Genomic DNA, 15,905 nt, shown 5'->3' with positions numbered 1-15,905 from the left:
ACACACACACACACACACACACACACACACACACACACACACACACACACACACACACACACACACACACACACACACACTTCTGTCAGGTGTCAAAACAACACAAACCCCATGACACGGTCAGTTGGCCACAGAGAGGCCCGTGTTGTTCAGAACCTGCGTACTAATTCCTTGGCACTGAAAACGTGTTCGGCTAATTACCGTTGATTTCTCCTATCGGTATTTCCAGTGAAGCTGCCAGTGTTTATGCTCATGATGTAAATACCTTCACAGCCTATTCTCACAATACAGGGGGGGGGGGGGGGGGGGGGGGGGGGAGGGGGGGGGACAGCTGAGTCCCCAAAGCCAGGGAAAACTGGCAACCGCCATTGCACCCATTTAGAGCGAGCCTCGTGTCCCTCAGGACGGTATTAGAACGTCTTTAAACAGCTGCATCAGATCCAGAGCCTGCCTGGGCCCTCTCTCTCTCTCTCTCCTCTAGTTATCATAGGTCTCTCTCTCCTCTTGTTATCATGGACGGTTAGCTAGCTCAGGGTGTGTGTTATGAGCTGTGTGCCGCCAGCCCGGGCTCCCAGCAGGCACTGCAGCCTCTCTCTCTCTCTCTCTCTCTCTCTCTCTGTGCTGCTTGTCTGCCTGGGCCGCCCGGCCCATACACCTGCTTAATTCTTCCACGTCCAACACTTGACTGGACTTTATTTGCATTTTAAGTGACATTAATAGGTAAGGGGAATACCGCCGGCTAATAAATCACACAAATGATGCACACTCAGCACAGTGGAGCGTATATACACTACACACACATGTCGTGCTGCACGGGTCGCGCACACACCAGTGTTAAATTTGTCGACTAAAACTATGACGAAAAATGTCCGTCGACCTTTTTTCACTGAATATATTGACAATTTCGTCAACAAATAAAAAATAGACTAAATGTTAGTGAGGGTCTAGTGGAGAAAAGATCCAGTAGAACTAAAAGACAAGTCATTTTATGTCTGGTTGTGCTCAGGTGTTGCGCTCTGAAAATAGCAGATCTACAAGCTCACATCGTGACGCGTTGTGAGCTTGTAGATCAGCTATTTTCAGCATACAGCTAAGTGTAAAATCAGCCATTACGACACCATCAACGCACCGCCAACATACATTTTAGTCGACTAAATCAACTGTAGATTTAGTCGACTAAAACTAGACAAAATCTAAAACATTTCAGATGACTAAAATATGACTAAAACTGTCAAGTGGAATTTTATTGAAAAGACTAAGACTAAAACTAAATCAAAATTTGTTGTCAAAATCAACACTGGCGCACACACACACACACACACACACAAAACACCTCCCAACGCCAACGTCTGATTTATACTTGTACGTGTCACACACCCCAAAATAGCAGATCGTCGCATTGAGAGCTTGGCGATCTGCTATTTTCAGCAGTGGTGGAAAAAGTACTCACATTTTTTTACTTAGGCAAAAGTATCAATTCTGCAATATAGAAATACTCCGTTACAAGTAAAAGTCCGGAAATTAAAAATGTACTTGAGTAAAAGTACAAAAGTATTGGTATCAAGATATACTTAAAGTACCAAAAGTAAAAAGTACTGATTATGCAGAATGCCCCATTTCACAAGTTTTCTTTTGAAAATAGCAGATCTTCAAGCTCACAATGTGTCGCATCGCGACACATTGTGAGCTTGTAGATCTGCAATTTTCAAAAGCCCAAAAATGTATATAGGGCTGAAGTGGTTATAATTATAATTTGTAATAATAATCAAAATCTACAAAGTAACTAGTAACTAAAGTTTTCAAATAATTGTAGTGGAGTATCATGGAGAGGTTTCTGTATGTATGACAGTGACGGTATTTTCAAATGTTCTAAACGCACCGTACAGTGTGTTTAGCCTACAGTGTGTGAGCTTTAACAAAGTGCTCTGGTAGAAAAGGGAGGAAAAGAGTCAAAAGACAGTTGTTACTCACTGCAGTTCTGCTCGTCTGAGTTGTCTCCACAGTCGTTCTGGCTGTCACACCTCCAGTGGTCTGGGATGCAGTTGTTGTTTTCACAGCGGAATTCGTGCGGTCCACAGGTCTTTTCATCTTTAAGGAGCAAATATAAATAAAAACATGCAGATGAAAATGCCTTCAAAGAGCCATGAATTATTAATGCCGTGGTGGTGCTCCTCCATGCTATCATAGTTTTTCTACATGCAATCATCATTATTATTTTCCTCTGGGTTTCCCTGAGCAGCTCTGACACAGAGTTCAGAACACAGCATGCACTCCAGAGGCAAAAGGCTGCCGTAAGATGAAACACCTGAACGCATTGCCAGTGAGAGTACAAGACCTAAGTAAGGTTTATTGTTCAGTTTTTAACATCTAACAGCAAATCCCAAAGATGTAGTTTTTTTTTTAAAGTTTTTTTTAGCTTTGTATGATAGTGTGTTACTTTCCCTTAGTCCTTACAGGTACAGTAGGGTAAGTGATATGTTTTTGGTTGAAATAAGAGTTAAATTGCTTCAATATTCTGATAGTAAACATTGCTATAGACGGTGCGTTTGTTCAGTGATTAAACAGAGAATACATTTTCAGGTCGGGATAGGATACCACTTTCATCCAATCAGGAGAGGGAATTCACACAGGGCACAGGTGACATTGGAAGTGATGACACAAAGACATGAGCAGAACAACATTGAAACTGAAACAATATACATTTTAAGCTGATACATGGGTACTCTCTCCTGATTGGCTGAAGGTTTGCCACCCACCTGAAAATGTATTTTCGCAATGATTACTATCAGAATATAGAGCTACCTTTTAACAAAAAACCTTTTGTTTTAAATATAACCTACCCTACCTTTGACCACTTGAACCCCTGTCTCTTAGGGTTAGGGTTACTTCGGTTACAATGGACTTTGACCACTTTTTCCGTCAAATAGCCGATCTTCCCTGTGCCCTGTTCTGTGCAGTGGTGTAAAGTAACAAAGTAAATTTAATCAAGTACAGTACTTTGAATACAAATTTGAGGTACTTTTACTTTACTGGAGTTTTTCCAATTGTCTATACATTTACTTCTACTCCACTACATCTCAGAGGTAAATATTGTACTTTTACTCCACTACAATTATTTTACAACTTTAGTTACTTTGTAGATTTTGGTTATTATTCCAAAACAAACATTAACCACTTCAGCCCTATCCCTATATCTATATATATATATATATATATATATATATATATATATATATATATATATATATATAATATGTATATATACATACATTTCGTCCATTTGAAAATAGCCGATCTACAAGGCATGTGTCGCGATGCGTGAGATTGTAGATCGGCTATTTTCAAAGCATGTTCATACATTTGGAAACATGTTAAATGGGACATTCTGCAAAATGAGTACTTTTATTTTCAGTAATTAAGTATATTTTAATACTTTTGTACTTTTACTCAAGCACATTTTTTATACCGGAATTTTACTTGAAACTGACTATTTCTACATTGTGATATTGATACTTTTACTTAAGTAAAGGATGTGAGTACTTTTTCCACCACTGGTTCTGTGCCTCGACAGAAGACGAGACACTGAGTGAGTTACGGCTATTTTCTGGCTGTGCCAACGTACAGTATCTGTGTTCTAACTACGCTGTCCAGAGTGGCGCTGCCTCCGTACGTTTTATGACCTCATAACTCACTGGAGCGTCTCGCCTCTCTCCTGTAGCGAGCGTTAATCATCTCTATACAGACATTAAAGATGGAATTATTCAAAAGGTTCTGCGTTGCTTAAGAAAGAAAGAAAGAAAGAAAGAAAGAAAGAAAGAAAGATGCAGTGGATGCGGCTCAAAGTGAACTTTACTCAGATATCTAGTTCGTCGCCGTCCGACCTTCCTAGCCGGTGTTAATAAAATAAAATAAAACTTGTGAAAATGGCCAAAACTGAAACATCAAAAAACGTGTCAAAAGTGTCCGTTTTCAAGGTGTTTTGGCCATTATCTCTGAAGGACGGAAGGTCTAATCTACTCAGTTCAAAGCTTGTTGGATGCGTGACTTTGAGGATATTCGGCTCATTATTAAAACTTTTTCGGGTTTTTCTGTTTTCTCTGGCCTACAATTATGGTAATTGTTCGGGCTTGGCTCTGTTCGGGCCGGCCCAGTTAGGGCCACAGTTAGGGACCAGTTAGGGCACAGTTAGGGCCCAGTTAGGACACAGTTAGGGCCCAGTTAGGGCCCAGTTAGGGCCCAGTTAGGACACAGTTAGGGCCCAGTTAGGGCCCAGTTAGGGCCGGGCTTTAATGTTCAGGCTCGTTGAGAACTCTAATGTCCAAGCTCCTTAGAAAGGCTTTTCAAAGAGACAGTAAGATATCCCTTAAAAAAAAATAATAATAATGAATTGGATAACATATCCAATGTGAGAGTGTGTGTGTGAAATACATCAATATATCAACCAATAACTCATACCAAGTATCAACGTTTTAGAAACGGGGACAAACCGCAACCACTAGTCTTTACAAGCACCTTCACAGAAAAACAAGGACAATGTCGCTAACAATAAGTAGACATGTTAAACGATCATGATGCGTTGCAGACCCTTTTTTCCCAAACACACCCCCTTTCCACAGCCACGCCCCCCACCATATAAATACAAACAGAAGTGCATGCCCACAATTCAGTCTAAACACACCCACAAATGGACAGGGTGTTTATCAGAGTGAGTGTTACACACACACACACACAAAGAGGTGAGACATATAATGATGGATAATGGACCAGGGTGTTGCTGCTCTCAGACAGACATGCAGTGAGCAGCACTGTGACAGGTTGTGCTTAGATTGCAGTCCAACGTGTGACAGCATGGAGAACAGGCTCTACGGGGCTGAATAGCACCGTATAAACCCAGTGGGGGGGTGAGGGAGGAAGCAATTCATTAAGGAGACACTTAGACAGCATAGATGTCTCTGTCAGGTGGAAAACTCATATGTCCAAAACTGTTCACTTTTCAGGATTCAAAGTTCAAAAGTAGCAGATCTACAAGCTCCAAATGCAAAGCCATTCGTTTCGAGCTAAGCTACTTTTAATGCTTTCGCGTGACGCTGTAGCACAGGGGTCTTCCCCCTAGGGGGAAGGGGGTCCTCAGAGTCACTACAGGGGGTCCGCCAAAATCTTTGTGCGATGGGGGAACAGTAGATGGAAATAGCCGATCTACAAGCTTTTAGATCGGCTATTTTCGGAGAGTTGATGTAGAGGGGGAAAAAGAGCAGACCAAGTACAGAGGCCAACGGGCAAGTTGACTAAACATTGAGGGTTTAAAATGTTAAGTGTCTGTAAACACACATTAACCATGAATCCAACTATCTATGAAAACTATGAAAAAGTTTAATCTGCAGCACAGTTTTATACAATATGTAGTGGTGGGGGGGGGGGGGGTCCCTGCTTCATCTGTCTCTCAGCTAGGGGGTCCTTGGGCTGAGAAAACGTTTCAGACCCCTGCTGTAGTGTGATCAAGTGTAGGGCGATAATTTACAAAGAAAAAACACACAAAGTTATAATGTGAAGATAAGAGGTTTTCCTGCTCTGACAGAGCTGATAGGTAAGAGGAATGACACAGCACCTTCCTCATCACAATGCACTGCCAGCTTAACAAGCACCACACACACACACACACACACACACACACACACACACACACACACACACACACACACACACACACACACACGTACTGTATATACAGTGGTGTGTGTGTGTGTGTGTGTGTGTGTGTGTGTGTGTGTGTGTGTGTGTGTGTGTGTGTGAGTCAGAATAATAGCATTGGCCAAGGTACAACATCTTTTCTCCAATGTACATGTTCCACGAAAAATCACTACGTGATTTGACTGACAAAACTGTGCACTTAGTGAGACAATGGTCTGGCCTTAACACACACAACACGTGACATTATATTTCACAGTAAACGTGAAGGTGGTTTGGGTGTTCCCAATTTTGAATGGACATATATTGCTACGAGGCTCTCCCACTTGTTAAATATGCTGAACAATGATGACCAGTATGTGAGAGAGCTTGCACGTTCATCTCTATTCCTGGACCTAAAACGACGTAAGGTCCCCCTGGCATGTGGCTCGGATCCTAGCTTCCTATAGGCTTCAGGAGGAAACCGAGTGGAAAGCTAGACAGTCGCTCTCCCGGCTTCGGTGTGTGGTCAGACTGGCCGGACTTAAACGATCTGTGCTGTTGGGCTGATGTTACCCTGAAGTGGGTAGGGTCTAACTCAGAGGCGATGGCTGTCTCGGAAGACTTTATATCTGACCCCAGTATCTCTGTCAGAGCATCTATGACTGTGTGTGGAACAGAACACCAACTCTCACTGACTAATGCCCGAGGTCGCCTCTTATGGGCACAACAACAAAGGCAGCGGCAGCATTGGACTGAACTGAGGCTGCAAGGGAAGACTGCATGTCTCCCCGCTGCGGACCATTCTGTCTCGCACTCTGTGCTAAAAAATGTTGCTTTAGACGAATGCATTGTTGTCTTTACTCTGAAAGCGAGGCTGCAGGTTTTACCATCTAAACTTAACCTCTCCATCTGGTTTCCAGGCAACCATGCTCCTCACTGTTAACATCATGGTCATGAACAAATAGCTGAAACCATGTCCCACATCTTAAATGGGTGCCATGTATACAGGGGACTCTACATAAGTAGGCATGACAGAATAGTGGATTTGATATCTAAGGATATCACTTCTATTTTCAGGTCCTCCAATATGCTGTATAAGCATTCTACTGTGAAGCCCGGAATGTTTAACCTGTGTAACGATGATTCTGTGTTCTCTAACATTTCAGCTAACACCCCTGATGTCATTGTTGTTAATGAGAACCATAAGGAGGTGTTCATTCTCGAGGTCGGCTGTACTTTTGATTACAGCTTAGAGGAAGCCTTCCTAACCAAAGTGATAAAATATCAACAGCTAGAGCAGACCATCTCTCAGCTAGGCTACAGATGTAAACTTTTGTTTTTTTATATTTGGTAGCCTAGGGCACGTGCACAAGTTGGTTGTGAGGGGCCTGCAAATGGCCGGCCTCTCCAAAAGGAGGGCTAAACAATTAGCAAGGTACTGCTCAATATCAGCTATTATAGGAAGCCGCTGAATTTGTAGGAGGCGTTGCTTCCTTTACCCATGATTGTTGTCCGCTGTGTTTGACAAGTATGACATCTTTTGTTTTGTATGTAACATTGCTCTGCTTTACATGCACTTTGTAACTGACTGTTTTACCTTCATCTGACTGCACTGGCAGTGTTTATGTCCTTTGTACATCCTGTACTTCTTATTATGTGGACATAAATAAATATTTCAAATGTGTGATGTTGGATGTTACAGGGACGGTGATAGTCAATAATTTGATGACCAGCGCACCGGTAGGCATGCAGCAGTTCCGGTAGGAGATACAAAGGAGACTCTTTGTGTCTCCTACCGGAACCGCTGCCGGTCATCACATTATTGTCTTAGGAATGAGACACAAACAAAACATATATACATGAATTCAAGTCTCCATGGGGTGACTAATACATAGGGAAAAAAGTCGTTTGGGGGTGAACTATTCCTTTAAGTAAAAAACCTGAAGTTATTCCGCCGGTGTTAAAATAGCACATGAAGCTCCACAGGAAATCAATTTACAACAGAGACGACTAAAGGTGGCAAGATGGCAACCAACACGTTAGAGCAGGCTAACACTCACACACTGTATGGAGGCACTATGCATGATAACTCTACAACCATTACTTCTCTAGTCCCTCCACTTCAACACCCACCCACCTATCGGTGGTGTAGTAACTAAGTACATGTACTGAAGTAGTGTACTTACTACTTCAGTACACTTTTTGAGGAGTTTTTACTTTACTGGAGTGTTTACCATTCTTTATAGTTTTACTTCTACTCAGAGGCAAATATTGCACTTTTACTCCACTACAATTATTTGAAAACTTTAGTTACTAGTTACTTTGTAGATTTTAATTATTATTACAAAACATACATTAACCACTTCAGCCCTGTATACATTTCGTACACATCTACAGGCTCATACACATCTACAAGCTCACAATGCGTCGCGATGCGATGCATTGTGAGCTTGTAGATCTGCTGTTTTCAAAAGATTTTTAGACATTTCATACATTTGAAAACTTCTACTCCACCACATCTCAGAGGCGAATATTGCACTTTTACTCAACTACAATTATTTGAAAACTTTAGTTACTAGTTACTTTGTAGATTGTGATTATTATTAAAAAAAACATAGATAATTACTTCATCCTTAAATACATCTCGGCCATTTAAAAGATTTGAAACCTTTTCAAATGGGACATTCTGCATAATGAGTACTTTCTACTTTAAGTACATTTTGATACCAATACTTTTGTACTTTTACTCAAGTAAACTTTGAATTCCGGACCTTTACTTTACACTTTACAGTATTTCTGTATTGCAGTATTGATTGAATTTGAGTACTTTTACCATCACTGCACACAGCACGCACGCCTGAAAAATCCATTTCCTCTCCAACTATAAGCTCTGGTGTAACGGTTTCCTACAGATGAAAACATCTGCTGAGCCACAGTGATGTTCTAGTCCACTGACCGCCATCAGAGTCACCGTGTCTCATTAATGGACCCACACTCCAGATGTTTGGGGAATTTAACCCATTAAGACCGGGAACGCATCTGTGTAACCACTTTAACCATTATTGTATACTTTGGGCTATTCAAAAATAGCAGATCTACAAGCTCATAGTGCGGCACCGAGTGCCGCGCTATGAGCTTGTAGATCTGCTATTTTTGAGAGCGTGAAAATGTGTGCACATCTTTGAATATATATATATTTTTAAAGCAAACATTTTTAACTAAAATCTTTTCTTCTTGGGGGTCCCTGGAACAACATATTTTGAGATGGGGGTTCCACGGCCAAATACATATAATTTTGGGCGGTCCTTGACATGAAAAAAGTTTGAGAACCACTGATTATAGCAACATACGTATTTTCAAAAAAAGGATTAGGATTTAGAAGACATTTGTAGAATCCCCCAGAAGCAAAGATTTGAGTTACAAATGTTCGCTTTAAAAATATATATATTCAAAGATTTGCACATGATTTTCATGATTTAAAAAAAAAATAGCAGACCTACAAGCTCATAGCGCGGTGCCGCACTGTGAGCTTGTAGATCTGCTATTTTTGAATAGCCAAAGTATAAGATCATTTAATAGGTTAAAGTGGTTAAAATGTAAAATGACACATGCGTTCCTGGTCTTAATGGGTTAAGTGGAGACAACAAAAGAGTGAAAAACATTAAACAGAAGTAGGTAACAAAGGAAGCCTCATTAATGTGAATAATAGTAGAGCTTACTCCTGCATGATAAACTTAACCACTTCAACTCTATACTTGGTTGAACTGGAGTCCCTCGGGGCTTTAGTGTGTATTTTCAGTTATCGCTCTACATTAAATATCTTTACTGAAAATAGCCGTTTTGGGTGCACAGCGCAGCTCCTCGTTTAAGTTAATTGTCTTCACCCGCTGCTGCGCAACAGGGCAGATCTCCGCCAGGGCACTATATTATATTTATATATTATATTTATATGATTTAAAAAATCAACTTAAGTCATTATTAGTGCAAGTTCATAGGTGGACACAATAGGGACATTTGGGCACCTCGGTGTAACATTGGCTATTTAAGTAACTACATATAAATGCATTTTAGTGGGAATTAAAATTAACTATTTCCCGGAAAATGTTAAACCCTAGTGCCGCCCCTCCAGTCAGTAGGAGCTCGTGCAGTGACACTTATCACCCCCCACCTCCCCCCCCGGCTTACCTCCACAGACCACGGGCCAATGTTATGTTTGTGTAGACGCTCGACAAAGCCGTATGCATCACGGTGGATTCGAACCCACAACCTCCGTGGTGCTGGGCAGTGACTTTACCACTGAGCCACCCGAGCGCCTTATATCATTTGTACTTGTAATATAATTGTCGCTATATCAATTGTTTTCATCCTACAAGAGGGTCACGCAAAAGTAACGTTTTTGGTAGTTGTGAAACATTTTGAGACTCTGGCTTTTATAAATATTGAACCAATAAGTATTAACGTTGAGCTGTACTTCTAAGTAAGATTCATACTTCGTACCGCGGCGGTACAGTAGTTGGGAAAGCGGAGTTTGTATTTCTGTATTGAAATGAAAAGGTTGTGTCTGTTACAAACACAATGGTACAGACGCAAAGGAGAGGCTAGAACCAAATGATGCTAAAAAGTAAATATGTGATGATGCTGTTTGTAAAATACAACTGAAACAAACATTCCTAATCATTAATGGTTATGGATGAGTGTCCTTCATATTCAACTCAATCAGAGAGAGAGAGACAGAGAGAGGGGGGGAGAGAGAGAGAGAGAGAGAGAGAGAGAGAGAGAGAGAGAGAGAGAGAGAGAGAGAGAGAGAGAGAGAGAGAGAGAGAGAGAGGGGGGAGAGAGAGAGAGACACCAGTCTCTACCCAAGTGTAACATTAATTCATTTCCTCATCAGAACAGGCACTGTCAGTGAAATGGAAAAACAAGTGGTTGTGATGATGCAATTTATGATGAAAGTGACATTTTTTTTTCTCCACAAACTCACCACAGTTAGCCTCATCAGAGCCGTCGGCACAGTCCGGGTCTTCATCACACACCCACAGCTTAGAGATGCAGTGCATGGACGCCTTGCACTGGAACTGCTCCGGGGAACAGGTGCTCTCCGCTACCGGGCCAAAGACACACACAGCTGAACGTGAGTGTGTGTATGTGTGTGTGTGTGTGTATGTGTGTGTGTGTGTGTGTGTGTGTGTGTGTGTGTGTGTGTGTGTGTGTGTGTGTGTGTGTGTGTGTGTGTGTGTGTGTGTGTGTGTGTGTGTGTGTGTGTGTGTGTGTGTGTGTGTGTGTGTGTGCATGTGCAAGTGTGCATGTACATACATTAACCACTTTAGCCCTATGTTATACATATAGGCTATTTTAACATTTTAGTACTTTTTTGGGGCGGTGTAGCCGCCCCCTATAAGTGAGTTTTGGACACCGACCAAAAAAATTGTTAATGCAAATCGATACTTTTTTCATATCAGCCAATCACATTACAGCTAGTGTCATCACCACTAACTGTAATGTGATTGGCTGACTTTGCAAATTCAGGACTGTGATTGGCTAGCGAAACACATGACACATGTGCAGCCCTATGAATAGCAGTATGGACTTTAAAAAAAGTAATTTATCCTTTTTTTAAAGTGAGTCATGTTGTGATGACCACACACCGCCCACTTCACATTTTTTTTTTACATTTTAGTTTTTTTTAAATTCCAGACTTTTGCGGTATTGATACTTTTATGTTTTTTAAGTGAGTGAGTGTGTGTGTGCGTGTGTGTGTGTGTGTGTGTGTGTGTGTGTGTGTGTGTGTGTGTGTGTGTGTGTGTGTGTGTGTGTGTGTGTGCTACATTACCGAGGCACTAAACACTCTCTCTCTGCATCTGATGTATGTGTTTACCTTGCCTGTGGGTAAAGAGTGTCTGTCTGCTAAATGCCTAAATTGAGAATTGTATCAGCTCTGACAGCGTGATAAAACCTCTTCCTGGAAACGGTTCCAAACCCTATAGCTATAAGACCTGAACACCTTAAAAACCCTTAAACAGCTTCCTGACATTCTCTGTACACTGAAATGTAACATGGTTGTTGAATGCCAGAGCGGAAGTGGCAGCAATGCAGCGCTGCAGCAATACTTCTTAGTGAATGCTCAAAGCATCACAGATAATGCTTTCCATTTCAATGGCGCAGCGTTCATAAAAAAATAAATAAGTGCATTTAAAACCACAAAACCAATTATGCTGTAAGTTTGAGTCGGGGTGAAGTAATTAGCCTTCACCTTAATTAAAGCTTAGACAAATCTCGCCTCTCTCTCTCTCTCCTCTCCCTCTCTCTCTCCCCCACCCCCCCCCCCCCATTTCACTCTCTCACTCTCTCTTGCTAATCAAACTGCGAGACAAATCAGGCAGTTTGGAAACACATGAGGTGTGATGTTCTGATAGCTAGGATTACATCACCAGCTCTCAGCCGCTCCATGATTCAGTGATATTTAATCCCTCTTGCAGAGAACATTCTATTACCATGGTTTGCTATTGGAATAGCTAATTACAGACTAGACGCAGCACGCTACCAGGCGACAGTACAGTATATCTATACTCAGTGGTGGAAAAAGGTACAAAACCTGGTCCTATGACTCCTACGACAAACTTACTGGCCTTCTCCTTGTGTTATATGTTTTATGTGTTGATGGACAGGAGGCTTTATGAAAATACGGACCAAATTGCGTCCCATATTGGTTCAAAACAGGACGATGGGACCCTGGTCGGTAACACAGCAAGTAACTTCGCTAATTATAATAGTAATTCTAATTTATTACTGATTGCCGTTTTGGTAACGCGTTATATTACCTGTTACCAGAATTTGGTAATATATTACAGTAACGACTCGTTACTGTAACGAGTTACCCCCAACACTGCCTACCAATGACATCATCGGACGGCAGGCCATTTGGACATTTCAAAAAGATTTCAGACTTTAAAAAAAAACATTTATTATTAATTAAGGCAAGAACAATGGCTTCTATTTCAACTAACTAACTTTCCAGAAAGAGAAGTAGTAGTGTAGTTTCTATTAGCTTGAAATCTGCATTGATGATGTCATTGGTAGGCAGGTTTTCTGAACTAAAAGGAGGAGATACTTACGACAGTCGGTTTCATCCTCCCCGTCTCCACAGTCATCCTGTCCGTTACAGCGCAGGTTGAGAGGAATGCACTTCTGCTTCCTGGTGCATTTAAACTGTCCTGACAGACACATGTACGTCTCTATGGAAACAACAGCAAATAAACACATCCGTTCATGTTATTCCAAACCAGTGGTTCTCAAACAGGGTTCCAGGAAACCCACAACATCTGTCTAATCCCTTTAACCGGGTTCAAGACCTGGTAAAAACCGTGTCATATTACAGCTATAAACAGATTGAGAACATTAATAGCTTGAAAACATTTCATTTCAAAAGTAAAAAAAAGTGTGAATATTATATTTGATATTCAAGCATTCAAGCTCTGCTATACATTACTCCTGCTGCTCAGTCAGCACAGATAACCATTTAAAAGCAGAGGTGGACAAAGTACTGAACCCCAGTACTTGAGTAAGAGTACAGATACTCCTGGTCAAATTTACTCCACTACAAGTAAAAGTAGCTCAGTCAAAATGTTACGCAAGTAAGAGTAAAAAAGTAATTGCTTTTAAATATACTTAAGTATTCAAAAGTACATGCTTTTAAAAATACTTAAGTAAAAGTAAAAGTAAAGTAAAAACCAGAGAGAAAAGGTGAGTTTTTAGTAAGGACTTAAACATTTTGATGGACTTAGCAGATCTGATGTGGGGGGGGGGGGGGGGGGGAGATTGTTCCACAGCTCTGGGGCCACCACAAAGGCGCGGTCAGCTTAGTCTTCCTCAGGACCAGTGTGAACCCCAGAGCCTCAAAAGATTATTATTTTCTAATGAGGAAATAACAGGAGTCACACATGACAAAGCTGCACTCAGATCACATTCATTATATTCATAAGTTCTTAATGTATTTTGGTGATAATCTAATAAAGAAAATCTATTTGGTACAAATTCTCAGATCCAGGGCCATCAACTGTGACCTTTTTGTCAAGATACAATAATATTCAGCTTCAACCATTAGGACATGGAGCTCACTTTAAACTGAGACAGAGAGTCTGTTCTAATAAAATAATAAAAATAAAGAATAAGTGCATAGAGTAAGTGTCATGAAGGGCGTTTTGATTACAGCGATTACACATATTTTTTCACCAGCTCATAAGTAAAGAGGATGTGGTCACGAAGAGGAAGCTGTTGTCTGCATTTTCATATCTACCCACAACGGTTAACAACCGTTAACTTCACCAAAACAAGATGACGCCGACATGCACAACGGTGAACTTCACCCTGTCAAAACAAGACGGCACAGAGACAGAGACAAGTCCACTTGCTTGGTCTCCACACAAACAACCTTTGATTTCCTATACTAACACATCTGTGTGAGACATGACCTTTGACACGATCTAAATGTCTCAATAAAGAGGCGAGTGGAGGGGGAGCCAGAAACACGGCTAGTGTGAGAGCAGAAGTGTGGGTGTGGCCAATGTCATTTTAGGGAAGACAAAAGAAACTGCCAACCTAAAAGTACTCAGTACTTTCCAGCCTTTCTAGAAATGTACTTGAGTAAAAGTTAAATATTTTTCTTGGAAATGTACTCCAAGAAAAATAGCGTAATAAGTATTAAAAAAATCTAATACTCAAGTAAAGTACATGTCCTCAGAATCTGTACTTAAGTACAGTACTCAAGTACATTTACTCCGTTACTGTCCACCACTGTTTAAAAGGATCCCTGGCTATTCAGCCAAATATGCCTTAATACATTATAATTGCCCTCTAGAACTAAAATATATTTTTTAAAACACCTTAAATATTGTATTTATTTTAGAAATAGTCCATCTTTTACTCCAGAGGGGCAATGCCCGTCGCACGTTGATGATGTCATTTGTCCATGTGTGGTCTATAGCCCTACGGAATGTATGGAATGCATGTGGAAATAAAACATATTTTAAATATTGATTTGATGCTCATATTAACCTCATAGGAAGTATTACGTTGTTTTTTAAAAAGAACCCTTAGCGAAAGCAGAGCCTACTGGTGGTGGAGGGAGCAAACCAAGCACAACAACAAGAGCAGGAGGAAGTACAATGAATCAGATGAGCTTAAACAAACAGTTGCTTTACACGTCACATACAGTACATTAACCACATACATACATGTAAACCTCTGGAGTGTACTGTATCTGCCTGAACCAGCTGGCAGGCTACACATCATGTTTCATTGTGGTGACAGACAGGAACGTACCACAGTTAGCTTCATCAGAGTTGTCTCCACAGTCGTTCTCTCCATCACAGATGAAGGGAGGCAGAGCACAGAGGCCGGTGCCACACTGGAACCGGCCAGGCTGGCATTTGAATTCCGCTGTTTGAGGGGAGACACAGTGTTTGTATAGAGAGGAGAGACACAGTGTTTGTATAGAGAGGGGAGACACAGTCTTTATATAGAGAGGAGAGACACAGTGCATCTTATCTCTGGTAATGCATATTACAGCAGTAATGCAGAAATACAATAAAAACAATACCACCGTGCCTGTGAGAGCTAATCAAGCAACCATGTAAATGAATGTACTGTAGAGCCCTGTGGAAGAGAGGTTGAACATCCCCATTAGGGTGACCACCCGTCCCGAAATTGGACCCTCTGTCCCGCACAAGCAGAGCAATGTCCCGAAAATCAAAGATATGGAAAAAAAAAAAAAAAAATTTTTTTTAAATAATAATAAATCGGTAAAATCAGGAAAAAATAAGAATGAAATAACATAACCCCAACCTAACCCTAATCTTAACCCTAAAACCGAAATAAAGAAACCAAAAACTGGAAAAAAACGAACCCAATCCGCCCAGAACCGCAAAAACAAATCGCGCGCACGGAAGGTCCTCATGCACGCGTGCGCATGTGTCCCGCGAAACGGGTTCATCTGTCCCTCAATGGACCTGTTTGAAGGTGGTCACCCTAATCCCCATTGATGTTGGGCAGAAATCTTGTATCTCCATATTTTAAGTTTTTTCCGTAAAATCAATGCCCTGCTTTATCATACATTATGTTGCACAATATAGCAGAGCTTATGAGCTTGTAGATCGGCTATTTTCACTTTAAATGTCTTTTGAATAATACAAAAAAGGAGTGGTATTGGACATACAAGGTTTCCACCAAACAGAGACGATTTA

The 15,905-nt window shown here is 41.0% G+C and overlaps 1 protein-coding gene across 1 annotated transcript in view; it reads right to left on the bottom strand.

Annotated features, from left to right (window-relative positions):
• Positions 1 to 15,905, bottom strand: part of lrp1bb (low density lipoprotein receptor-related protein 1Bb) — a 597,729-nt gene that overhangs the window by 46,271 nt on the left and 535,553 nt on the right. The window contains exons 64-67 of the mRNA XM_084084305.1: positions 14,986 to 15,102; positions 12,780 to 12,899; positions 10,649 to 10,768; positions 1,972 to 2,088 (exon numbers count right to left, since the gene is read on the bottom strand). Coding sequence (XP_083940431.1) covers positions 1,972 to 2,088; positions 10,649 to 10,768; positions 12,780 to 12,899; positions 14,986 to 15,102 — 474 coding nt within the window. The remainder of the gene's footprint in view (positions 1 to 1,971; positions 2,089 to 10,648; positions 10,769 to 12,779; positions 12,900 to 14,985; positions 15,103 to 15,905) is intronic.

The sequence above is a fragment of the Gymnoscopelus microlampas genome (genome assembly GCF_963454915.1).
Source record: "Gymnoscopelus microlampas genome assembly, chromosome: 17".
Classification (NCBI taxonomy): Eukaryota; Metazoa; Chordata; class Actinopteri; order Myctophiformes; family Myctophidae; genus Gymnoscopelus; species Gymnoscopelus microlampas.
The sequence above is the reverse complement of the archived record's forward strand: the minus strand, read 5'-3'. Positions and strand labels throughout refer to the sequence as shown.